Below are 26,068 nucleotides of genomic sequence, written 5' to 3' on the forward strand. Positions count from 1 at the left end.
CCCAGCAGCCTCGGACATTACTTCAAGTGATCAGAGCTGCCCAGCCTGAAATGGTGCAGGGAAGACAAAATGGCCGCCGAGCGCGCATCTCCAGCGAGTCGAAGCACACTCTCAGATACGTTATAGACTGACTCGGGGCAAGAATGCTCTTACGCACATTCACACATAGCCCCAAGAACTCCAAGTGACGAAACAGTTTGTCTATATGGCTGTCTATAGTGTGTCCCGTGACTGAGCTAAGATCAGCCAGTCATCCAAATAATTGAGAACGCGCATCCCGCTCGCTCTGAGGGGGGGCGAGAGCTGAGTCCATGCACTTCGAAAAAATGCGCGGGGCCAAAGCCAGCCCAAACGGGAGAACAGAGTACTGGTACGAATTCGCGCCTGGCAGAACGCCGCTCCCAGGTGGGGAGCTGCACACTTTTTAGACAGTGGGTCGTGCGGCATCTGCGGCGACATGAGAACCCTTCGCTCCAGTATCTGCACTCGGCTGTCCGCTCCGCCATGGAAGGGGGGCGTGAGAAGCCGGGCTGATGTTCTGCAGGTTCGATGGGTGAGAGGAATGCAGACATTTTGTCGGCATGAACTCGTCACCAGAGTCCTTATGGTCCACCACTGATAGAGGGCAGACGGACTCATCTGGCATCTGAAGAAAAATGTCATATTCACCTGAACGCTGCAGAGGAGCGGCAATCCAGGCTCCGCCCTCTGATGAGCAAAACCGTTTATACTGCCTCTCGAGCGCGTCAGTATTTGCATGCGATTTGCATACTTCGCGACAATTGGCCAGTCATTTGGACTGGCGTGAGCCAATAGGACTTCAGGAAAGGTTGGAAGGGAAGGAGTTCCCATAATGGAGAAATGTCTCTGTGATGTCTCGTGAAAGCTTGAGAGGGAACGCGCGTTTCTGCCATTCATTCATTCATAGAGATATGATCGCGTAATATGAGTTAATGCTCATCAAATCACGTAAATCAGTGGGAAATGAATAGAAATTATGATTTTGTGTACAGAAATATCAAGTAAACATGTATAAAAATATAAAAACCCTGGCAAAGCTATTATTATCAGCGCATGTGAGCAGAGCACAGTGGGGAGCATATCAGTGAACGAGATTTTACCAGCGTTGCCCAGTACTGCAAACAGGAACAAGTATACTACATAAAAATTTCTTGTCCGCGGTATTTGAGCGGACATAGCTTTTCCGGTGAGCATGAGCGGTAAATGAGCAGAATGCACATCGACAGAGCGGAATATTGAACGGAACGTCACACGGCGCAGTGATGACGGCTGGAGGAGAGAGAAACCTGAACACTGCTGGGCGGCGCGGCATATATTTTCGGCGGCCGAAAATTCAGTGCATCCCTAGTAAATGGACTAAACGATTCCCCGAAGCACATAATTTGCCTCGATGATTTTTTTGTATTCGAGTTACTCGAGGAATCGTTTCAGCCCGACTTAAGTGTTCTGTACATAAAGAGAGCACGCTATCGTGACTGTTTCTTAACACACTTAAGTACACTTTTAAAAAGTGCACTTTGTAATAATGTCAAATTAAAAGTTTTAATTTAAAATGCATTTTAAATCTTTATGTTATAATACATTTTTGTCATGCTTTAAAGAAGTACACATATTTTGATACATTGGCTAAAGCACATGTAAAGTACTTGGTTATAAATTTAACTGTATTGTGTTATTTGATATTACATTTAAAGTTAATATATTGTAAATATACTAATTGCAACTTCTTTTGAAACTGATAATTACAAATATATTTAAATTGATGAAACACTTTTCAATAGAAATGACATTAAAGCAAATTTAAATTTACTGTCAAATTTAAATGCTTGTCAGTATTTTCATCAGTAGATTTTAACCATATTTCACAGACAGTAGAAGTAATTGTGAAATTTTATATAAAGATAATGTAAGTCCTAACAAGGTGGGTCAAAAACACTCTTAAGTTCAACTAATTGCATTTACTATAAATGTAAACTATAATACATTTTCTTTTAATTGCAATAATTACGTGTCAGAAAACATTGCACTTCAGTATATTCTGTTAAAAGTACATTATTTCCGTAATAAGTGCTCTTTTTGAAATTATGCTAAAGTTTACTTCTTTTTCACAAGGGAACTTTGAGTGCATACTGATTTTGTCAAGCATATTCAATTAAACTTTCTTTCTTTGGTATAAAGGGCTCTAAAATGTTTCCCAGAAGACATTGTGTTGACATGTCTGTTTGAACTTTTGCATGGCAGATGGCTGGATGAGAAATGAGAACACATCAGAATGATGCCTTGAGTGATTCACTTGTGTTCATGGACCCCAGGCCACATATCCATCATTCATTTCCAATGAGAAGTGACCATTTCCGGCAACATGAGCAACAGTGACCATAGGCAATGCAGTGTTTCCCCTAGGTTTACGGCTTGGTTTTTTTTTTCTGGACTCCTTTTTAATGGTTAAATTAAATGTTATTAATCAAAATGCATGTCTAATTAATTAAAATCATGCAACTTAAACAATTTAACATCAATTTATAAAAAATGTAACAAAAATTACATGTTTAGGGCCCTAGGAAATGTTTTATTTTTTCCAACCTTATGTTTTATTGTTACCAAATTCTGTTTTAGCATGTCTAATTATTTGAAAGCATAAAAACAAGTTTAATTTATTCTTACAATAGCCTTATGATTTTTTGCTCAGAAATTCTGTGTTGTGTATTTACATTTTCTTAAAGGCATAAAACATTCATTTAATCTATCTTTTAAGTAATGAAAATTAAACAAATGTTGTTGTTTTTTTAAATAAAGGTAATTTAATATTACAATTAAAACATTGAAGAAATATTGTATGATTATTCCTTAAAAATAAGGTTTTAATAATTTTAGTAGTAGTAGTAGCAGCCTATTACGTACATAAGTAACTGTTAGTAAACAAAACCGCGCGTCTGCGCCATTCATTAACATAGAGACACGCAGAATTCATATTTAAATAGTTGTTTTGTGGCTTAATATTTACAAATACTAGTGGGAGTGGGAGTGTGCTCACTTGTGTGTGCGCGCACGTCGGGGCGGAACTCCGCTATGCGTGATACAGAGAGCCATAACGTAGAGACCGAAATGACATGCCCTCGTGTAAATAAGATAAATAACATAAGGCTATTTAGTTTGTTTAATAAAAGAACAAGGTATAGACCCGTTCTATCAGAAGGGTAACTTTAAATGACTTCTGTTGTGATCTGGCGCTATAGAGAAAATATATTTAAATAAAATTAACTTGACCTTCAAGGGGGCCGCCCCCCTAAAATAATGGCAGGGGAAACACTGCAATGCATCGAAGTTGAGCACAGTTTAACTGCCTGGCAATGCAGCATTTATCAATGGGTTTGCTGACAGTGAAGCTCATATGATTCATTGCTTTATGTGATTGTATACAGCATAGTGGGAAAATCTATTAACAACAGTAGTTGCTCCAGCTTTTACTTGGTAGAAAATAGAAAATTACAAATTCACACAAATCTGGGTTTTAAACGGTCTCAATTTAGGGTTTGAAAAAAATGCAAATCATATAGAAAATGAAATGAAAATCTCTCAAGTTTTGGTTTGACCTTTTGAAGTTGATGGTCAACATTGTTTTCTGAAGGTTAGGCACCTAAAAAATTGTTATGGATATTTTGTACCGTATTTAATCTAAAGATCAGTCTTTACATTGCTTGTTTTTGTTGTGTTTTGCAGGCACGGAAGGCTCTAGCAGACAGACAGAAGGATCTTGAGGTGAAAACACAGCAGCTTGAGATCAAATTGAGCAACAAAACAGAGGAGGATTTTAAAAAAGCCAGACGGAAATCCACACAAGCAGGTCAGAGCATCAGTACAAAGCAGTCCATTAAGCCTGAGCTAGTATGGTCTTACTACACTAAACCTGAGGACACTTTCCTTTCATCCAAGATGTTACTAAACCCATTGTGTTTTGAAATTAAGAGGAGTTACAATGTTAGTTCAAGTTTGCAGGGGTGATATTTTGGCTCTATAGTCCAAAAAATATGACGATTTATTAAAGGAACATATCTGAGAACTACAGTGGATGGGAAGGGTTTCAAGGAATAATGACTTAAATTTCAGTCTGGCCCTCACACAAAGCAATTGTATGGCTTCAGAGGACTTCAAATATAGCACATTTGGAGCCTGACAACCTGTAGTTGCAAAATTTTTTCATTTAATGGAAAAGAGCAGCTTGGTCATTCTGCTAAAAATCTACTTTTGTTTTCTGCGGAAGTCGTATGGGTTTGAAATGACATGAGAGTAGGTTTTGACAGAATATTCATTATGTTCACTCTTCCTTTAGCCCCACTAGTTTGTGTATGTTTTTTATGGTTTGTAGCATATTTGATAGATGACAGATCAGGCTTTTATGGCTCATATAGTATAATACATGTGGAGCTCATACACGAGGATGAAAAAATACATTTATTTTATTCAGACGCCCAAACAGAGCAAAAATATGCAAATTGGTGTAAATGCTGATATTTATATGTTCAAAAAGTTGAATTTATAATATAAATCAATGAGATCTTTATGTAAGTATAACTGACTACTTACATAAAATGCATATAAATTTCAGTTGCCACTGTATCGGACAATAATATGTACAGTAAGGTGATATTTAAATGCTTAGTTTTACGATCAAAGCTTTGTAGTTTTTATTGTTTTTCTGTCTTTTTAATCATATAATGCAATGAATTGATAAATGAGAGATGTACAAATAAATGTTTCTCATCAATTGTTCATCTTGAAATATTAATAACAATATAAAGTTATTCTCATGTTTACTTCATTAAAAAAACACACAGTTTTGATCAGGTTGACAAAGAGTGGCCAAATTTGCATATCAAATATGATACAGTAGGCTTTGTAGGATAAAGAAGCTGTGTGCAATTATACTCCAACTATGAGAATCCTCAAGTCACAGTCAGTTTGCCAGCTGTCATAACACTGTAACAGACTGCACTGGCAGACAAACTCCTGGCTGCTCCATTGCTCTAGGATTGACTTCCTCCGTAGTCTCTCGTTTTAAAAACTTCCAGCCATTCTCTTCCACTCAGGATGGATTACAAATGAAACGAACCCTCCGTAATCTGGTGTCCATCGTTTTTGTGTTGAGTAAGAAGCTTTCATTGAGGTGAAATCTTGCGTGGGGCGTCATTGTTGTAGCATGCAGAGACTGTGAAGATGAGACTGTGTTTTTGAGCGAGGGGAGAGAGGCATGACAAACAGGATGGGAGAGAACAGTGCAGGGGATGGAAGAGGACTTTGGCTCAATCCCAGGAGTCTGTGTTTAAGAGGAGCCAGACCGTATTAGTTCCAGACAGAGTTGGGAAAGGCATGGAGTAATGATCTATTTTTGCAGTGGGAAAATGGGCCTTGTGGGAGCTGATGATCAGCATGCCAAGCCTCTTATTGCTCCGAACACCTACTATCAATGCCGGACTTGTCCTGAGCTGGACACTCACACATCCCTAATGCAGGAAGACCTGGCAGCCCCGAGGTTCACACGGTAGGACGCGTCACGGGGGAGAATTCACTCCACCTTCAACCTGTTGGCCTGAGTGACTGGTGCATTATTGAGGACCCTAATGGTGTCTTATTCAGTGCTTATAGACTGACTCCATCAGCACAGAGAACCAAATGACCATGACTGACTCACGCACAGCCACAACACTGAGTGGATTAGACTAAACAGCACTGTGAGACAAGTTCCTGCTTCACTATTCAATTTCCGAATACTGCAACATTATGCGATGTGCATAACAATGAACTCACTTCAAAGTAACAGGAAGTACCACTATATAACATGTTTTGTACTTAGGGTTAGGTATTACAAGCACTAAGTATCTTTAATGCCGATTAATTGTCACTTGACATGCAGATAAACAAATAAAATATGTAATCTTATTTTGATTGTTTTTTTTCTCTCTCTCTGGCAGACAATACAATGGGTGACAAGTGGCTTGCAATCCACAAGTGGCTGCTTTGAGAAATATTATTGATTGATTGATTGATTGAGTTTTCAGGCATGTCAGATTAATTAACGTTTATATATTTCTTAAATGTTAACACAAAAAAATGACAAATTTGCCAAATTTATATTATTATTATTTCATTTTCTTTCCAGGAGAGTAAGAAATAAAGACCAAATAATTTAACAGTAAGGAGAGAAAAAAATTCACATTAAAGAATTATTTATATTTATAAATATGTTATAGCTTTCAATGCAATTTGCCACCATTGTCACTCTTATCTTGCTCCTTGGAGTTTGTAAAATGTATACAAATAAATAGCGGGTAATAAAGTTTGGGTCCAATACAGTTACAGTATACACTCAAGGCAGTCATTTTATTTTGCAAACAACATGTTATAATATCACACTTGTGTGAATTAGTGGTAACACTTTTGTTTAGGGACCAATTCTCACTATTGACTATTTGCTTATTAGCATGCATATGACTTGCATATTGGCTGTTTATTAGTACTTATAAAGCACATATTAATGCCTTATTCTGCCTGACCATATTTTAGATCATCGCGAGAACCCGCGTGCGTCAGACCGGAGTTCCCGAGCGAGACTGGAATTATTAAAAAAAATATATATAGCCCGCAAATTGTCTGTGAGCTGATTTCCAGCTACAAGGAGAAAAAGAAAAACAGATTATGCAGGAGGGAGATGCAGGGAACAGGGATTGGGTGTTCTGCAAAGAGAGTTGGAGGTAAATAATTTTGCAGTAACTGTTATGCTGATGTTGTGGCTGGTCAAGCAAATGTTTGTGCTTGTTTCTGTATGATATAATTGTTCATATATCTATTAAAATACTGATATTCTGGTCTATAACTCCTTCCCGAACTTCCCTCTGCCCTGTATCTTGGTCTCTCATTGGCTGTAGGTCATCGCTGATGTAGTCAGAAATCATTGCACACAGCGTGATTGTGAATCGCCGACAGCTCCAGATATTTATCATACCAAATATTTTGAGGGCGTCGGCGACACGTCAGCAATTCCCTCAGATCGCATCTTTGATAATTCACACTGCGTGATTGTCACTCGCGTGAACGAGCACCGATTTGCCTCCGATTTCGGGCATTTGTCAGCGATTTCGCAAAACCTGTCGGCGAGTGAAAAATCGGGCTAAAACCGTGCAGTGTGAACTCGGCATTAATCCAACCCCATAAGAATTGGTCCCCAAACTAAAGTATGACGGAATTTGTATATTGTCTCACACTGTATAAAAGGGGCTTTATACAAGAAAATGTATAATTGCCTTTAGATTTTAGGAAGGGTGTCTCTCGAAAGGAGATGATTATATTTAGGGGTCTGCAAAACCTTGCCTTAGACTTACACTGAATGAGGAACTTGCTAAAGACCAGAATATTATAGAGATTTTTTTTTTAAATTTCAACAAGTAAGCAACATCCCAATAACCACCCAGGATACATTAGCAATTCATATGCAAAGCAACACGCTGGCATCCAGCCACAAAACTCTAGCACAAATTTAAAAAAGACGATGTAAATGTCTAGTTTATATTATTGAACACATTTGTTATTAATTAGAATCACTCCTGCTACAATAAGCCATGTGATAATTATGCTGTAAGATATCAGTGTCAAATGGTGTTTTAGATTCAGTCAGCTTTGATTTTCTTTGTTTGCAGAGATCTTTTCCATTGCTTGACTGCAGGAGATTGTTTTTAATTGTGCCACTGCCAAGAGCTTTACAGTGTTTTCCTCTGCAGCTGAGCTCAGTAGAAAAGCCCTGTATGATGTTATCTGTGTCTCTCTTTCTCAAACTCCCACGTGCTGAGCAAGTCGCAGTTCCCACTATAAATCAACGGCCAAACATTAAAGGGGTCATATGATGTTGCTAAAAAGAACATTATTTTGTGTATTTGGTGTAATGAAATGTGTTTAATGTGGTTTAAGGTTAAAAAAACACATTATTTTCCACATACTGTACATTATTGTTTCTCCTCTATGCCCGCCTTTCTGAAACGCGTCGATTTTTACAAAGCTCAACGGTCTGAAAAGCGAGGTGTGCTGTGATTGGCCAGCTATCCAGTGCATTGTGATTGGCCGAATACCTCAAGCGTGTGACGGAAATGTTACGCCCCTTACTATACTGTGATGCCCTGTCCGGCCGGAGCGACGAGACAAAACCAGTAAAACCCATTATTAACAAGGTATTTGTTGCATCCAGTGGGGACATAATTACGGATTATAATGACTTACACTGTTTTTTTACACGTTGCGTTGCATCGCGCCGCGTAAACATAAAACCATGTCTGCATTTGTGATCAGAGAAACGACAAACAACAAGCACTACTCTGCTCAAAACTCGCGTTTGAATCATCAGTGGCAGTGTCACACACGGCGGGCTTGAGTGAGCAGCGGCTGGCGGGCTAGAGTGAGCGGCGGTGGGCTTGAGTGAGGAACGGCCGGCGGGCTTGAAAATGGCATGGCCGGCGGATTCGACGAAGGAGCAGCCGGCGGGCTTGCGGCAATCAAACGCCATTTTCCTTCAGTAATCATGATGGCTCAAATCACTAATGCAAATGTCTTTAAAGCCTGGAGCTCATTTACATATAGATGGAGCGATCTAGGTTTTTTTTTTCTTCCAAGATGTCGATATTCTTTCTATCTCACATGTCTGTCTCCTTTTGCCTCGGTTTACCTTTAATTATGCATGTAATTGTAAACTCCAGTAGTTCTGTTTGGGAACAGCCTTTCCTGGTAAACAGCTTGAGTTTAAATGATACCTGTGATTATTGTGTTACAGAAGGGGATACAAATACTAATAAATGAGTTAAAACTGATCCCTGCTGGTAAAGTCAAGCATTGATAAAATAAGAAAACATTAAATAATAAAAAATTGAATAAATCGGTATCTTTGACTGGTTTACCATATCATATCATTAAAACAAAATGTATTCAGTTGAGAAGCAAAGTCTTGTTTCACTATCAAGACAAGCTTGATTCAGGAAATGTGAAAATAAAAACCATATTGAATGATCATCTGATTGCATGAATTATGCAGTGTACACTTGCATACTTTGGAAAGAATAGCTCAAATTAATTTAATTTAACTTCATGAGTTCTTGTGGATTTTGAAAGATTTTTCATATGTATTTTGTCATATATTTTGCATATGTTTATTAGTTTGAAATGCTCCAGAAATCCAAGTTTTGTCTTGTTACATTGGCAGTTTTTTCCCCACTTGTTTTAAGCATGAACCACACTACATTTTTTTCTATTTAATTTTTTTGTAACTGCATCTATGATTATAATGACTCTCTCTGTGTTTTATCTGAATAGGTGATGATCTGATGCGTTGTGTGGACCTTTACAATCAGGCTCAGTCAAAGTGGTTTGAGGAGATGGTCACCACAAGCCTGGTAATTGTTTCTATTATTTTATTACTCTAGTTTCCTTGTGCAAAATGACACTTCATGCATATGAAGTTATTATGATTTCTGAATATCCTTAATGATTCTTCTTTATGAGGCTCATTTACCATTTTTATTAATATATTATCCATAAGACACCTTTTATTCTTGTTTTTGTTATTCATCTTTTAATTGTGGTAAAACTGTAATGCGCAAATTTGAATTGCTTATTGCTTTTACTAAATAGCAGCAACAGCAATATCGGAAAAACACACTAATGTTCAATAAATAATTTCATGTACTGTTATTAATAATAGTAATAGATAAAACTATAATTCCAAGCTCTATATTTCCCCACTTTATTTTCTTTATAGAATCTGAATTCTTTAAAAAAGAGTTGTAAGCATGAATTAAACCAACCAGCTTTGAAATGATTCATCACAGATTTTGATTTAAATTTAGATAAAATAAAATAAAGACATTTAATTCTTTGATTAGGCAATGAACTACACATTCCATGAAGCACTGCATATGCCATAATCAAATGATAAATATAAAACTACTGACTGATAGTAATTTATTATAAGTATAAAACAATATATTTTTAAAGTTTTTTTGATTTACTGAAAATATTCTGATTTGTACAGTACTAAAATGTAAATATGGAGAGAGTGTATGGGTTGCTGCTAACCTCAGCTTCTCTGATTGGTGGATCTCTCTTAATGATTATGCGTAGTGTAGTTCTTTACCAGGAATTTAGAAATGTAATGCAACATCCTAAAGATTAGATGAAATATTGTGGATTCTGTATCATACAGGTGCATCTCAATAAATTAGAATGTCAAGGAAAAGTTCATTTATTTCAGTAATTCAACTCAAATTGTGAAACTCGTGTATTAAATAAATTAAATGCACACAGACTGAAGTAGTTTAAGTCTTTGGTTCTTTTAATTGTGATGATTTTGGCTCACATTTAACAAAAACCCACCAATTCACTATCTCACCAAATTAGAATACTTCATAAGACCAATAAAAAAAACATTTTTAGTGAGTTGTTGGCCTTCTGGAAAGTATGTTCATTTACTGTACATGTACTCAATACTTGGTAGGGGCTCCTTTTGCTTTAATTACTGCCTCAATTCGGCGTGGCATGGAGGTGATCAGTTTGTGGCACTGCTGAGGTGGTATGGAAGCCCAGGTTTCTTTGACAGTGGCCAATTAAAAGAACCAAAGACTTAAACTACTTCAGTCTGTGTGCATTGCATTTATTTAATACACGAGTTTCACAATTTGAGTTGAATTACTGAAATAAATGAACTTTTCCACGACATTCTAATTTATTGAGATGCACCTGTATATCATTGCTTAATCTCTGTGCTCATGGTAAGTCTGTCTTGAAAGGTTTATACATGATTATGAATAATGAATTTCACCATGCATGAAGAAAATGAATTTGATTTGTGTCAGAGCCATCAGCTAATAGTAATATAGACTGATCCTAGATCAGTGATTGTCTGTGTTTGCACTCTGAAGGAGTTGGAGAGGTTGGAGTTGGAGCGGGTAGAGACGATACAGCAGCTTCTGCGTCAGTACACCACACTGCGGCATGAGACGGATATGTTCAACCAAAGTGTGAGTAACAGCAGTGTGTTCCAGCTGAACCCAGTTTCATAACCCAACTTTGCTTCATATTCAGATATTATCTGCAGCTATCTGTACTGCATTAGAATTTTATTAAAGCGGTTTTCAAATTATCTTTCATATGATCTGAGAATCTCATTACATGAGCTTTATCATGTGCTCTGTTCTCAGTGCAAATAAATGCTGCACAAGCTTTTCTCAGAAACAGTTTCACTTTTCTGAGACATTTGTGCTCAGTGACTGAATCAGCTGGTGTTTTGGTGATTTTAATGTATGTATGAAATCAGTTCTCCTGAGGTTCACCTATGTGTCCTAGCAGAGGAACCGCAGGTGTAGAGAATCACTTTAACTGTCAACATCATCCACTAACGTTTGACATCCAGAAAGTGTTCAGATGCTTCTCCACCTTAGGCTATATCCATGTCAATCCATCCACATAAATAAGTTTTGGCCTTTCGGCCACACTGGAAGACGGTCTCAAATGGATACATTTGAAAAGGCTGTTTTCGCATTGTAGTGTGGACTGTGATATGGAGGTAATTGAAAACATCGATTCATGTTTGGTCATGTGATACATATTGTTCCCACACATACATTAATAATTTGTAAAAAATTAACTCACCCTCAAATTTTCATTTCTGGATGAACTGTTTCTTTAATAATGTCGCAAAAGTTACATTTAATGATGTTTTACACATGTGCTGCAAGGTGATTTAAACATTTGCAGATGTTTCAGTGTGGACATGCAGCTTTTGGAAAGCACTTAAGAACGGTAGTGTGGATGGAGAGCGTTTCAAAACGATAATGCCATTTTCAAATATATCCAGATTAATATAGATGTAGCCTTGATTTGGACAGGATATATTTTTTGTTAAAAGTGTGTTTGTTTTATTTTTTAAATACTCTATTATTTCATAATTCATGTTCAATGTGCTACTTGCCATAATTACTTGGTATTTACGGTAAATGTGAAATTTACTAGCAATTTCCGCGTAAAATTGTTAAACCAATCATTTTTCAGTGCAATAGGTTTGATATTTTATTATATAAAGCAAAGATATACATAAACTTTTAAGTGTCTTAATACGTTTTTATGTTTGAAAGATTAAAACATACAAAGTAAAAAAAAATAAAATAAATTAAAATAAAAGTAAAAAATAAATGGAAGCAGTTGTTATAGTGTATAAGCTATCTCAGCAAATAACTCTTGTACTGTAAATTCAAACGCTTCCATTCCTCTGTATTTGTGCTTGCTAAGATAATCTTAAAATAATGTGTGGATTTCGGTTATCATGTTAAAAGACACATTAAAAATCCACACAGCTCGTGTTTCAGGGCAAACAGAGTGTAAACACTTGCTCCAGAGACCTTGGGGTGTGCTAGTGAAAGCTGCTGTCTTCACAGGAGACTAGCTGCCAGTGCTCACAACTTCACAGTGTAACACTTGCCATCAGTCTGAGTATGTTTAGCAGATGGATCTCAATCAGGACCTCAGCCTTAATGGACGTGTTTCCTGTGACACTTGATGAAGTGTCCAAAATAGACTTAAACCTCTTAAAACTGAGTTACTGTATACAGGTGCATCTCAATAAATTAGAATGTCATGGAAAAGTTCATTTATTTCAGTAATTCAACTCAAATTGTGAAACTCGTGTATTAAATAAATTCAATGCACAGAGACTGAAGTAGTTTAAGTCTTTGGTTCTTTTAATTGTGATGATTTTGGCTCACATTTAACTTTTGTTAAACCCACCCAACCCACCAATTCACTATCTCAACAAATTAGAATACTTCATAAGACCAATAAAAAAAACATTTTTGGGGAATTGTTGGCCTTCTGGAAAGTATGTTCATTTACTGTACATGTACTCAATACTTGGTAGGGGCTCCTTTTGCTTTAATTACTGCCTCAATTCGGCGTGGCATGGAGGTGATCAGTTTGTGGCACTGCTGAGGTGGTATGGAAGACCAGGTTTCTTTGACAGTGGCCTTCAGCTCATCTGCACAACATTCTAATTTATTGAGATGCACCTGTATGTTTGAGCATGCACATTTGAAGACTATGTGGCTTTATTACTGTTTTTTTTTCTTCTATTTTACAAGCATTTACAAGCATGAACATACTGAGCATACATAAAAATTCTACACATATTCTACACAATTAAACACATTATATGAGCTTTTACCCATTAAAATGACTTTTATTAGCGTCAATAAGCGTTTATTATCAGTTAGTGTGAAATTAAACTTTAAATAATAAACATGATTTTTCATTTTTGTCTGAATATTGGCCAGGTTTGCATGTCCCCATTCATTACATTTACACTTTAATAGATTATATAAAATATCTACATTTTGATTTAAACTAATTTAAAATATAAATGGCTACACATTTTTAATTTCAATCTCAAAACATTTTGAATGTAACAGGTTTGGCACAAAAAATGTTTTGAAAGAAAAATGTCAAATGTCAATTCAATTATAATGTAAAATGTAACATAATCACACCAGAGTGATGCTACCAGAATTTACTAAAATGTACTAAAATTATAAATATCAAAATCTTGCACAAATTTGGCACAAATGGCACCCTTTGCTGAGAATGACCCATTATTATTATATAATTGATTTAAAATGACCTTGTGACCACATACGCTACCGTTCAAAAATTTGTGTCTGTAAGATTTTTTGAATGTTTTTGAAAGACGTCTCTTATGCTCCCCAAGGCTGCATTTATTTGATCAAACATACCGCAAAAACAGTAATATTGTGAAATATTTCAAAAAAGTGTTTTCTGTATGAATATATTGTAAATTGAAATGTATTCTTGTGATGTGAAATGCTGAATGTTCAGTATCATTACTCCAGTCTTCAGTGTCACATGATCATTCAGAAATCATGCTAATATGCTGGTTTGATCCTAAAGATAAAGAACAGCTTTCATTTGAAATATAAATATTTTGTAACATTATAACGTACATGGCAGCACTGTCACTTTTGATCGATTTAATGCATCCTTGCTGAATAGAAAAAAATAAAATAGCTTACTGACCCCAGACTTTTGAAGGATAGTAATGTTCCTATGGCTCAGTGGTAGAGCATTGTGTTAGCAGCGCAAAAGTCGTTGGTTCAATTCCCAGGGAGCACACATACTGATAAAAAAATGTATAGCCTGAATGCACTGTAAGTCGCTTTGGATAAAAGCGTCTGCTAAATGCATAAATTTAATTTAATTTAATTTAATGTATATTTAAGCAGTGTATGTGGTTGCAAAAATCTTTTCTGATTTGTTTCTTAGACGATGGAGCCAGTGGACCAGCTTCTGCAGAGTGTGGATACTGCCAAAGACAGAGAGCTCTGGGTAAAGGAACACAAGACGGGGGATCTGAGACCTGTGGACATGGACATCTAGACAAAACACACACACACTATACTATATGAATCTACCTGCATGCCTGTCTACCTGAATACTTCAACCTCTCAGCCAAAGCCATACAGGTATCACCCCTTGAAGCACTGCTTGTTTTGTGGATTTCCACTGAAAATATTAGATAATTACAAAATTACACAAAGCTTTATAGAAGATTTTCTTAATGTCATGTGGAATGAGTGACGGGAAAGGACAGCAGCACAGCAGACGCATTATGATACTGAGTAGCCATCCATATAATTCTGCATGTGCTTTGAATAATATGCTACTTAAGACTTCCCGGTATGTCAATTACATTAACATGATTCAAGTAGTAAAGGCACCATTGATATAGATCTGAACAAATACTGTACAGTAAAACACCTCTTTGTTCATTTGCCGCAGTGGACTCCTGTTAAACAAACTTAATCCAATCAGTTTTTTTTTAATCTTTTTGGTGTTGAAACAGTGTACACACATTGAACTGCACAGCTAGTTTGCAGATCTTTATAGTTGCCTGGACTAAAGCGTGAGTCAAAGGTTTGAACACATGTAAGCGGACAGCTTCAGGATGCCATATAGGTGTTCAAAGACCTCAAAAATGATTAATCCTTAGCAGAAATAACCAGCATCAAAGTTACAGGGTGGGGTGGGTTGGGGGAGTTAAAGCATATCATCGTTTAGTAGTTATATTGTTAAATCTGTATTGTATTTAAAAAAAAAAAAGTTTTGTTTTTGCAACAAGGAATGCAGTGGAAAGTTTTTAATGCTATTTTCACAAACTCCACATAAACTGCTGGTGAATCACCTGCCTTCCTTATGAGAGAGGGATCAGGTTGCATTGGTTAAGTATGGGATTGATATATTTTCATATTTTTGCAGATTTATTTTACAGAAAAGCATGTTTTATCTAAATGTAGGACTAGTTGTGTATGGTTAATGGTAGAGATGTGCGCGACGACTAATTTGACTGTCGTTTAAACGAAAGTTTTGTGTCCGACTAGTCGACTAGTCTAAAAGCAAGAAACCCCCAAAAGATGGTAAGAAAAAAAAACCTCTGTGCGTGCGAGTAGCATATATAATAGCCTATATTTGAAATACTTAATCTATGAATCATCAAATTTCATTTTAGGTGGTCGTTAAAAAGAAAAAAGAAGAAGAGCATACACTCAGCGTCGGCCAAAGCATAGCTTATTTATTCAAATCAGCTGGGGAAATGCAGAACAATGGAAAATCAACCAATAGCCTGACAGAATTCTTAATCTTCATATAACGTTAGCCAGCATATTAAAACAAGTCAAAAACAATAGGAAGGTTTATCAAGAGATAGCATTAAAACGGCTTTTAAAAACTTACTTTGTGTAGGCTATATTGTCTAAAAACAAAATGCAACAATGCCCATTTTACTTACTCAGACCATGCGTTATTTGTTCAGTGAAATTATCAACGTGGTCTGGTGAAAGACGGGACCTGAGGCGATTAACGCTAAACTCTGCAGGACACCGGCCCTCCAGGACCGAGGTTGGACAGCCCTGGTGTAGGCTATATCGTCTAAAAACAAAACTATGCAACAATGCCCATTTTACTTACTCAGACCATGCGTTATTTGTTCAGTGAAATTATCAGCGTGGTCTGGTGAAAGACGGGACCTGAGGCGATTAACAATAAAATTCCTGCACTTGAAAAAACGCGCTCGGCAGGAACCGAAGTCGCAGGCACGCAGAGATAACGAAAAGCAAGCCGATAGAGTTTCAGAAAGCGCCTGGACATCCCGCACCACCACCGAAGTGGGTCTTCGTTAGAGGAATAGACGGCGCGGACGTTTTAAATGCAATGTTAAAATGACGGTAATTTGAATGATAAAATCATGTTTTTTTTCTTTTTCTGTCGTGTAATCGACTATTGTTTTCAGTGTCGACTAGTAGAAGCTGTACCGTTTAGTCGACTAGTCGACTAGACCTGCACATCCCTAGTTAATGGATGTGTAAGTTGAGTGGTGGTGGTTAGTCCATTGATTGTGTTCATGAAAGATGTGTCAACTAGCCAGGACTCGATAGCAAAGTCATATAATTTTTTCCAGTTGAAGCCAAGAAATCCCCTTATGCAGCCAGATTTACTCTGTTGGCATCTAAATTTCTTCTTAATGGTGAAATTATGTGGTTCGGCTGTAGAATCCGGGTGTCAATCAAAGGTGGATCATATGTGAATTCTAATTATTTGTGTTATAATGTACACCTTTTAGTGCCTAAAGGTTAATTACCTTGGAATGTTCACAATCTGTTGTGTTAAGTGTTTGTACATAATTGTAAATATGTGTGTGGGCTTTTTTTTTTGTCTGTATTTGTTGTCCTACATCATGCTCATCTCTCTGTAGTGTTTGTCATACTATGTTTTAAAAGATATGTAAACATTTGACTGGATGCAACAGTTTTCTGCTGAATGCACATAGGCAGCTAATTATCACACTGTTCGAATCGCACAGCTCCAATAATGGAAGATAGATGAAACATTGCAATTTTCAAACTTTATACAGTAATATTGAGAACTTTGATATATTTATATAGCACAGGAAGTCAAAGCACACTTTGGGAAATGAAAATATCTGTGCTTTCATTCAAATTCCTATCAGATTTGTATTTATTTTTTACTATCGGTCAATATAGGAAAAAAAACATTAGTGGTAGAGTTAGATAAATACATCGCCCAATAAAAACAATGTGTAAAAATAAATCTGCAAGTTGCAAATAACCTCATGCACACCAGAAATACATGATTTGGATCATAAGTGCACAGCTGAGAACATTGTAAAATGCACATTAGCATGTCCTATAATGTGAAAGTAAATCTAAAATTTATAAGGAAAAATGCTGTACCATGAGAGGTAATGCATTCAGGTTATTATTTACTTTATCATTTGTAAGTTACTAACAGTCGCTCTCTTTTCACCTAACATGGGGTATGACTGGTTTACATTTGCTGTTTAGCTGTTTTGCAAGTTTACTGTACTGCATTGCCCAAGCTATTCTAGAACTACATGTTGCAGAAGTTGTATTGAAACTTGATGTCAATGGTGTGCATTATGTGTATTCTGAAGAACCGTTCAGTTGAATGTATGTGTTCCAAACTAGATCTTTTATAATATAATATTGTAAATGTTGATTTATTTGCTCTCAACTTAATAGTCTTCATTGATAATATTCATTTATCAACATGTTTATGACGATATGATGTTTATGTTGAATTTGACCAGGAAATGACTACATTGTCTATAATAATAATAATAAAGAGCTCTAATTGTTTATCACCATTGAGGTTTCTTCTTTTAGCAACATTAGCATGTAGTATTTAAGAATAAGAATTAAGAAAACAAGCCAACTCCTAAATGGCTGTAAATGAAGAAAGATGTTTGTTTTTTTGCATGCAGAGTGTGTATAGCCTAACTTTTGCAGGTAACCAGCCAAACATTGGACCCCTGTGTCAAAACAATGGCAAGCTAAACCAAAAACCCATATTTCCATGAACAAGACTTCCTTCAGGTCAATTTAATGCAACACTACTAAAAATAATGATCCTCTCAGGTGACCTTTTAGCCTCTGTTTTCCACTAAGTCAAAAGCAGCCATGCTGCAGAGCTCTGCCCATTGTTTTGCAGCTCACTGTCCTAGTGCTGAAACCAGGCCATGCATTAGCCTGAGCTAAAGACGGCTTTAAGAAAAGAAGGAGGTAAGCCCCTGTGTTTCAGGCTTGTCCTTAGAGCTTTGGCCGTAAGCAGCGTCAACATGATAAAGATACACTCATGGTGAGAGCCCTTTCTAGTATTCAAGTTTAGTAAGTCTAAACTTGATTAGAGACTCGACACTAATCTCACTCTGAACTCAATCAGTTAATTAAAGGTCCAGCTAAATATCCTTTTTGAAATAGCTTTGTTTTTGTGTGATAATATCGTGTACAAAAGTAGGTCAGTAACTTTCTGAAACAACAAGTGGTGGTTACATGATATTACCAGTTACTTGCATTGAAAATCAGCTCAAAAATATATTTATGTACAGTATATTGAAACTGAATGATTGAAAAAAAAGAACATGAACAACGTGTTGACATCTGTACTCTTGTAAAACATCAGGCTGCTAAATTAATATACAAATACATGGACAGAAACCACACAGTCAGTTGTGACTGGCTTGTATATGGTTATTTCAATAGTACAACAGTCATCTTTGATCTGAAATGGGCTGAAACCAAGTTTTTAAATGGCTAATTGGCATTGGTGGATTGATCAGTAATGATAGACTTATAAATGTTTAATAAGTATTCCTAAATTTTCACATAAAAATTCTATCAAATTATCATCACCATCTCTACACATTCTATGAAACACAGTACAAGAAATTTGTTCTTTAAAAATTATCCAGTCACCTGTTAACTGATGGTTTCATAGTCTGATGAATGCATGTTGAGCGCTTAAACCACCTTAACCCCAGGGGCGGGTCTACATGGTGACCAGGGGTGGCACCGACCCCCACAGAAATCTGATTGCCCACCCCAGGTGCCCCGCTACCAGATATCTTGTGATTGGCTTGTTTTTTTTTTATTTCTCACTGCATCTGGCAGTGGCGGATCCTGGCATGGGCAATATAGGTAGCTATACTCTTCTCTTCTATATACTTAATGTTAGGCAATTTCTATCGAGTTATGTTAATAACAAGACCAGAAGGGCTTTTTTAATTTAGACGAAGAGCAGGCTTATCCCACTAAATGGAAGCAAGCTGATTATAGTCAGCCTTCTCTAGTTATTTTATTATTTAATGCTTATTTGAGTTAAGTGCTTATTGTAAATATGCATTTATTAAATTATTTTATTTAGTGCATTTGTATTTTTGTATAGTTATACAATAAAAGTGTATCAACCAGTCCCGGTTCCAGAAATAAATCACTGAGATTGCTTCTGAAATTAGTGAGGGTGCTCTAGTCTTAATGCACATTTTCACATATTTTGACCCATTATAGTTTTCACTATGTCAATCACTGCTATGTTGAGAGTGAATCCCGCATAAATATGCAGATGTAATTCCCGAAACTTTGCAACGAGTGTGGCCGAAAAACAAAAGTTCTGCATTTTGAATGGATTATAGAAAGCTCTCAAAGAGCGCTCCCTTCATAATCACTAAAAAGCTGTCACTCTTTGTTCATTGCGATCACACAAAGTTGTGTTATGACCAATGAATCTCTCTAAACTGTGCAATCAATCTATTATCTACATTGTGTATACACTCTATATGTTATAATTGTATAACTCAGCACGTTACAAAAACTGGTGTGTGTTGTAGCCTTTAGGTATGAGGCAAAACCATATGTACTGTCATGAGGATGATGAAAGTGTTTTCATTTGAGTAAAGCTTTGAAGTCCCTTTAAGTATTTTCCTTCATTGAATATGTACAACATGTGGTAACATGTAATTTATTTGATTTTATTCAACCCAAAATTATTAACCTAATCAACCTTCATTAGGTTACAGTGATAAAATGAAATGTAAGGGTTAGATCAGGTAGAAATAGCTCCCTAAGATAACATTTTCAGGTTTGCACTTCTTAATAGTGTACCATTGATTCTACAATGTTTTTTTTTCTCATCATGCTCATTTGGAGGCAGTGCCCCAGCCTACCCATCCCCCCTCCCCCATTTAAAATGCTCTACACACGCCCCTGCTTAACCCTGAAGGGATCTAAAAGAGGAGAGCCACTGGACCCTGTGGATTTGTCTTACCCGACCTTCAGATTCTAAGAGGATTGAGCAGAGACTGTTAACACGAGCCTAATTCGATTGGACCTCTTATCGATTGGATTCTAAAAGCAATCGAAATAGCAGTGAGGCCCTTCAGGTAGAGGTGGTGATGGTGGTGGTCCAGAGCACAAGTCTTGCATGTGTTATAAGAAAAGCTAGGTTAGTCTGGTTTATGGCTTTGAAGTGTGTATGAATAGAGTGTCTGAATGTCTCCAGTGTGTGGCCTGGAGAATCAGTCTGGGTCGTGTAGGTTTGGTGTCAAATTAATGGAAATCAAGCTCTGATCAGTCTCATGGGAATGTGGCCATTAATGCTTCTTCTCCTTGAGTTTTTCCTGAATCTTCTTTGGCTCGTCGAACTGTATCAACCTCAAGATGTCTTTGTTTTCCATGACACCCTGAATGAATTCCCCCTCTCCAATCTTATCTATGAAGACAATAAGACATCGTGAGGATGTATTGATTACGAGAACACATCATGATTCATGTGGTCTGCAGCAATAGCACATTGTGTGATGAGTTATTACCATCTTCTTTCTTTCTGAAAAAAGTCCAGATTTTGTCAGCTCGCTTTTCTGGTGTGTTCTCATCTTCCGGAAGGTTTTTCTGGTCTTCGACGGGAATCATGTTGAATATTGACTGTTACCGGGAGAATGCAAAATATTACAATTCTGTCGCTCTTAACATAACTAATGAATGACATATTGGAAACTACTGGCATCAGGCATGCTCAAGTGATTGAGACTTGTATTATCAGGTGGTGTAATCTATCCTGAGCTTCTTGAACCATCTGGTCACAAGTGTTGGACTAAATACTGCAATTTACCATGAGCAATGAATGCAAACAAACCCATTTAACGATCCCTAAGAACATCAGTCTTACACACTTTCCATACTCAATCAACAGCAAATGCAGGGTGTGCATTAAAAAGCCAATTATGAGCGATACTCACTCGTACGATCTCCTGCACCTCATTTTTACTGATGGTCCCATTGCCGTCTACATCATACAGAGCAAACGCCCATTCGAGTTTGCGCAGGGTCTTGCCTGACGAGGTAAGGTGCAGCGCCACAATGTACTCCTTAAAGTCCAAGGTGCCGTCGGCATTAGTGTCAAAGCTGCGGAAGACGTGCCGAGCGTAAGCGGTAGGGTCGGCATCTGGAAAGAAACTGGCATAGATGCCCTCGAACTGTTCCTTGGTGATGCGTCCGGAGGGACACTCTTTGAGGAAGGTGGCGTACCATGCGCAGAGCTCTTCCTCCGTGTATTTGGTGTTCAGCTTCAGATCATCCAGAATCTCCTTGGACAAAGCACCGCTCTTGGTGTTCCCCATATTCCCAAGCTGTACACGGGTCAAAGGGGCAGATTTGCTGAGTTTCCTTCTGCTTTCACCCACCCTCCTCTCTTGCCTCCTCTCTTGTCTCACGCTCTCTCTGCTTTCGCCGTTTCTTTCGCCAACCAGACAATGGGATGGCGTTGTATTGAGTGCTGCTGTTGACCCCTCTTTGGGCTTGGCTCCCCCTGACAACTCCTCTAAGTGCTGAATGGGATTACGTATATCTCTATTTAAATCCAGACAGGCTTTCTGAAAGATTAGTTAGTTACGTCACACTACTTCTGATGAGTGTTGCATTATGTTGATTTGCTCCTTCACAACAGGGTCTTACAATACGAGGATAGCATACAAAACTCTGCCCTTTGCTACTGAATGACCTGTGTCATCAATTGAGATGAGCAACGCGATTATCTCTAGAACAGTGGTTCCCATACCTGTCCTGGAGGACCCCCTGCCCAGCACCTTTTGTATGTCTCCCTTATCTAACACACCTGATTCCACTCATCGGCTCATTAGAAGAGACTGCAAGAACTAAATTGGGTGTGTCTGATTAGGGAGACATACAAAATGTGCAGGGCAGGGGGTCCTCCAGGACAGGTTTGGGAACCACTGCTCTAGAACATAATGAACAATCAGAATTGTTTACGTTAGAATCAAGTCACAACTCAAAATTCTGGGGTTTTTGTTCAGAGTGCTGTCTGCTCACTCTAATCTTCTCTCATTAACAATGACACGACGTAAGAGATTCATTATACAGTGTAGACAACTTTATTGATTTTAATGGAATGTTGTGACATTGCGAACTAAGATGAGTGAAAGCTTTCTAGTGATTGTAAAGTGAGCAGTCTTTCACACTTACGAAGCTATACAGCTATAAACCACTGAATAAAAGTATCGTTTTTCATGCTGCCAAGAGAACCGACTGCAAGTTACACGCTGCAAAGTTTTGGAGATCTACATATAAATGTGTGATTAACTCCCGAAAATGCAATCAACAGTGACAGTAAAATGAAAATGTGAATTTTTAATAAACTTGTAGCTAAAGTTCAGCTAAATATTTAACTGTCCATCTGATTAGTAAAATGTAAATGTATGACTCTGCAAATCCATTAAAATAATTTACAACAACTGCAAACAACAAATGAACTGTGATTTTTATACAGACAGTGATGCATGTGCAACAACAATAATGTGCATAGTTCTGATCTACTTAATATAACTTCTTAATCATAATATGGTTAGTTTCTATTAACATCGAAGGTTATATGCTTAATATGTAGCTCTGTTTGACACATTTTGTATTGGGGTCCCTGCTCCATGTCTCTATCACCTAAAGGGTCCTTGCCCTGAAAAATGTTGAAGACCCCTGGACTAGGTCAATAACAAGATGTGTAAAATCCCGGAGGTGCATTTATAAATGAGTTTACACCTCACAAGTTGTTATTTTATCTTCAGAAATATGAACAGTGTGGTAATTCATGTTATAGTATGGTGTGGGACTCTTCAAGAAGCACTATTTTGGAGCTTTGACATCTGGCATCACACGTCATCATTTCCTGGTCCAGATGCCAAAAGCAAACAACAAAAGGTGCTAATATACACTTGCAGTGCTGTAATACTACCAAAAAAAATCACAATCCTAACGTTTATCTCCATACCGAAATCTCAGTTGGCCAGACAGCGATGCATATTTTATGAATCGTTAAAATAGTGGTGTCCAGGACATCATGAGGACACCATGAGTTTAATTTTAAGCTTAGCTTAAATGTGTGCTATAAATGAATAGTGGTCATAAACGAGTGTTTGAGATAATAGACAAGTAGAGAGACTTTGACCCAGAAATGGTATTCCTTATGGCATGACTTAACAAGTGGATAGAGACTCGAAATCAAGTCATGGGGCCTGACATGGGAGACCATCTTTTTTTTTTTTTGGAATGCCCCATCTGAGCAGCAGTTGCTTCCTTATCATAATAGTAAATCGGTTCCATACATTCTTAAAAATAAAGGTTCTTTATTAGCATCTATGGTTCCATGAAGTACCTTTAACATCCATGAAATCTTTCCATTCCAAAAAAGGTTCTTTATTGTGCGAAAACATTCTTCACACTAAGAAAAAAAATGGTTCTTTTAAAAACTGTTTACTGAAAGTTTCTTTGGGGAACAAAAACTGGTTCTTCTATGGCAGGGGTGTCCAATCCTGCTCCAGGAGGGCCACTGTCCTGTACAGTTTTTAACTAATCAAGCTCTTACTAGAAACATCCAGGCAGGTGTGTTGTGGCAAGTTGAAGCCAAACTCTGCCAGACAGTGGCCCTCCAGAACCAAGTTTGGACACCCCTGTTCTATGGCAAACCTTTATTTTTAAGAGTATCCATGGCTGGTTATGCCGATACATTATGGCAAAACTAACAGGCATAGAGTTGATGTATATTACACCAAATCTGCAGCTAGCAAAGAAGCTGTCTGCACTGAAAGTGGCTGTTGTGGCGCAATGCAGTTTCATTTGGTTTATTTTAGAATTCATCCTGAGTTTATGATGCAGGGCTAGTGTGAAATGGCTGCTCATTTATACTGTGCTGTCTGCCCTTAGTGGGGTTCGGTGAGGGGAGTTTCCTTTAGTAGTATCAGGGGGCATGACTTTTCTATATTTATGATACACAGGCATATTGGATTTTGCAACCCTGTCCTAAGTGTCATGTCATTTAGTGTTACTTTTTTTTTAGCTTGATGATGCTTATTGCGGTTTGTGTATTGGGGTTGTTTTGCTGGGTGGTTGTGCTTTGGTTTGGTTAATGAACAGCCTGAGCTACTGACAGCTCTGACCTCATTAGCACTCAATGACTATTTGTGTTGCCTCAAGTCATGTATTCCTAACACTGCCATTGCGCATTCCTGTTGCTGTTTCCCTATTTGCCATCATTCAAATAAGGAAGTTGAGCACAAACTCATAACATAGGTTAAGTCAATATTGCTCAAAGAATAAAAAGCAATGCTCAAAGAATAAAAAGCAATGCTGAAAGTGCAAAATAGCGGCAACCCCGAATCCCATACACAAATGTAGTGTTTGTATGAAACAGTGGCGGCTCATGCCAATTCTCTCAGGGGGGGCAATTCAATTGTCACCCATTCAATTGATAAATTAACGGCTAGTTAAAGATGTAAAGGAAACTGAACTACTATAGTATTAATTCAAAAGAAACTGACTCTAACAATCAAACTCTTGCTCTCCTTATGTTTCTATATGGTGTTAACACAATTCAGCAGCAAATTAAGACTGAAGCCAGGATGTGGTTTTCCAAAACTTTATACTTCAATTTCAGTTTAATAAGAAATAATTGAAGTCACATAAATCACTATTTACACAACTCACTTATATTACACTGCTCATTTACAACATTATTCACTTATATTACACTTCTCATTTACAACATTACTCACTTATATTATACAGCTCATTTGTATTACACTGCTCACTTATATCACATTACTCACTTAGCTCATACCACGTCCTCGAAAATCCCCGTTTATACGACTTCCCGCCCTTGTAGATACTTATTTGATGTTTAAATTTGGTCTTGGTGGTCCTAATTCTTTAATTGCTACGACGACTGAATGGTATTTCTTTCAATGACACGATATAATTCATCTGCGCTGAGGTAACGTTCACCATGATGTCGATCAAGTTCAACTGACAACTGAATATGAGTTGGCGTGGCTGTCCCCGTCTCTCTCTGGTTTTTTGTTGTTGTTTTTTTCACATTTGATAAAGATGTTAAAGTAGTTTTTCATTTTTTCTTGTTGTTAAAATTCTAAATAGTTTTTAAATATTATTGGATGTCACTGTTCCCACCAATCCTTGCACAAGTTAAGGTTACGCATGATGACGAAAGCAGTTTAGTGCTAGCCCTCATACACACTTTACATCACACACACACAAATGCACATGCAACACATACTAGCAACACTTCAGCATATTTTAATTCACAAATAATTGTATATCAAAAAGGATTTACTGCTGCTACTATTTATAGTTTTTGCTATATATTCTATTCCCTTTTTTGCTATTATTACTTGTTTGTATTCATGTGTATTCCAATGTTGAGAGCAGTCAGTGAGAAAATATTTTGCTGTAATGTTTACATCCTATACTGTGTTCATTAACTAGGATGTTGCTGGAATCAGTACAGCCTTAACCCCTGGTTTTCCAATACCAGTGCTGTGAGGAAGGATGCTATGGTAGGCCAAGCAGAGACTGGGAGGAGTAGAGGTAGGAAAAACCCAACAGACAGACAGTGACAACAAAGAACAACATATGGACTTCAGCCCTTTTTTTCCCTTTCTCAAAGTTTTTCTGCACCACCTTTCCTTTTTTACAGTCCATTATCTAGCTTTTACTGAAAATTAGCTTGTGCTGCAATGACGTGCTTGATTTTGACTGAACGGTTCGGTCGGCCCATCTCG

The 26,068-nt window shown here is 37.3% G+C and overlaps 2 protein-coding genes across 2 annotated transcripts in view; one reads left to right on the top strand and one right to left on the bottom strand.

Annotated features, from left to right (window-relative positions):
• The window catches only part of LOC107677488 (growth arrest-specific protein 7-like), a 39,169-nt gene extending 23,742 nt beyond the window's left edge, over positions 1–15,427 (top strand). The window contains exons 7-10 of the mRNA XM_016472412.1: positions 3,742–3,865; positions 9,370–9,449; positions 10,974–11,072; positions 14,380–15,427. Of these exons, the coding sequence (XP_016327898.1) occupies positions 3,742–3,865; positions 9,370–9,449; positions 10,974–11,072; positions 14,380–14,493 (417 nt within the window). The 3' untranslated portion in view covers positions 14,494–15,427. The remainder of the gene's footprint in view (positions 1–3,741; positions 3,866–9,369; positions 9,450–10,973; positions 11,073–14,379) is intronic.
• Positions 15,428–20,125: 4,698 nt separating this feature from the next.
• On the bottom strand, positions 20,126–21,827 carry LOC107677478 (recoverin-like). The gene is made up of 3 exons (XM_016472401.1): positions 21,224–21,827; positions 20,798–20,909; positions 20,126–20,697 (listed from the first exon to the last, which is right to left on the bottom strand). The coding sequence occupies exons 1-3, from the start codon at positions 21,602–21,604 to the stop codon at positions 20,579–20,581; spliced, it is 612 nt and encodes a 203-aa protein (XP_016327887.1). The 5' UTR covers positions 21,605–21,827; the 3' UTR covers positions 20,126–20,578.
• Positions 21,828–26,068: the final 4,241 nt, after the last annotated feature.

The sequence above is a fragment of the Sinocyclocheilus anshuiensis genome, unplaced genomic scaffold (genome assembly GCF_001515605.1).
Source record: "Sinocyclocheilus anshuiensis isolate Anshui unplaced genomic scaffold, SAMN03320099.WGS_v1.1 scaffold1801, whole genome shotgun sequence".
Lineage (NCBI taxonomy): Eukaryota > Metazoa > Chordata > Actinopteri > Cypriniformes > Cyprinidae > Sinocyclocheilus > Sinocyclocheilus anshuiensis.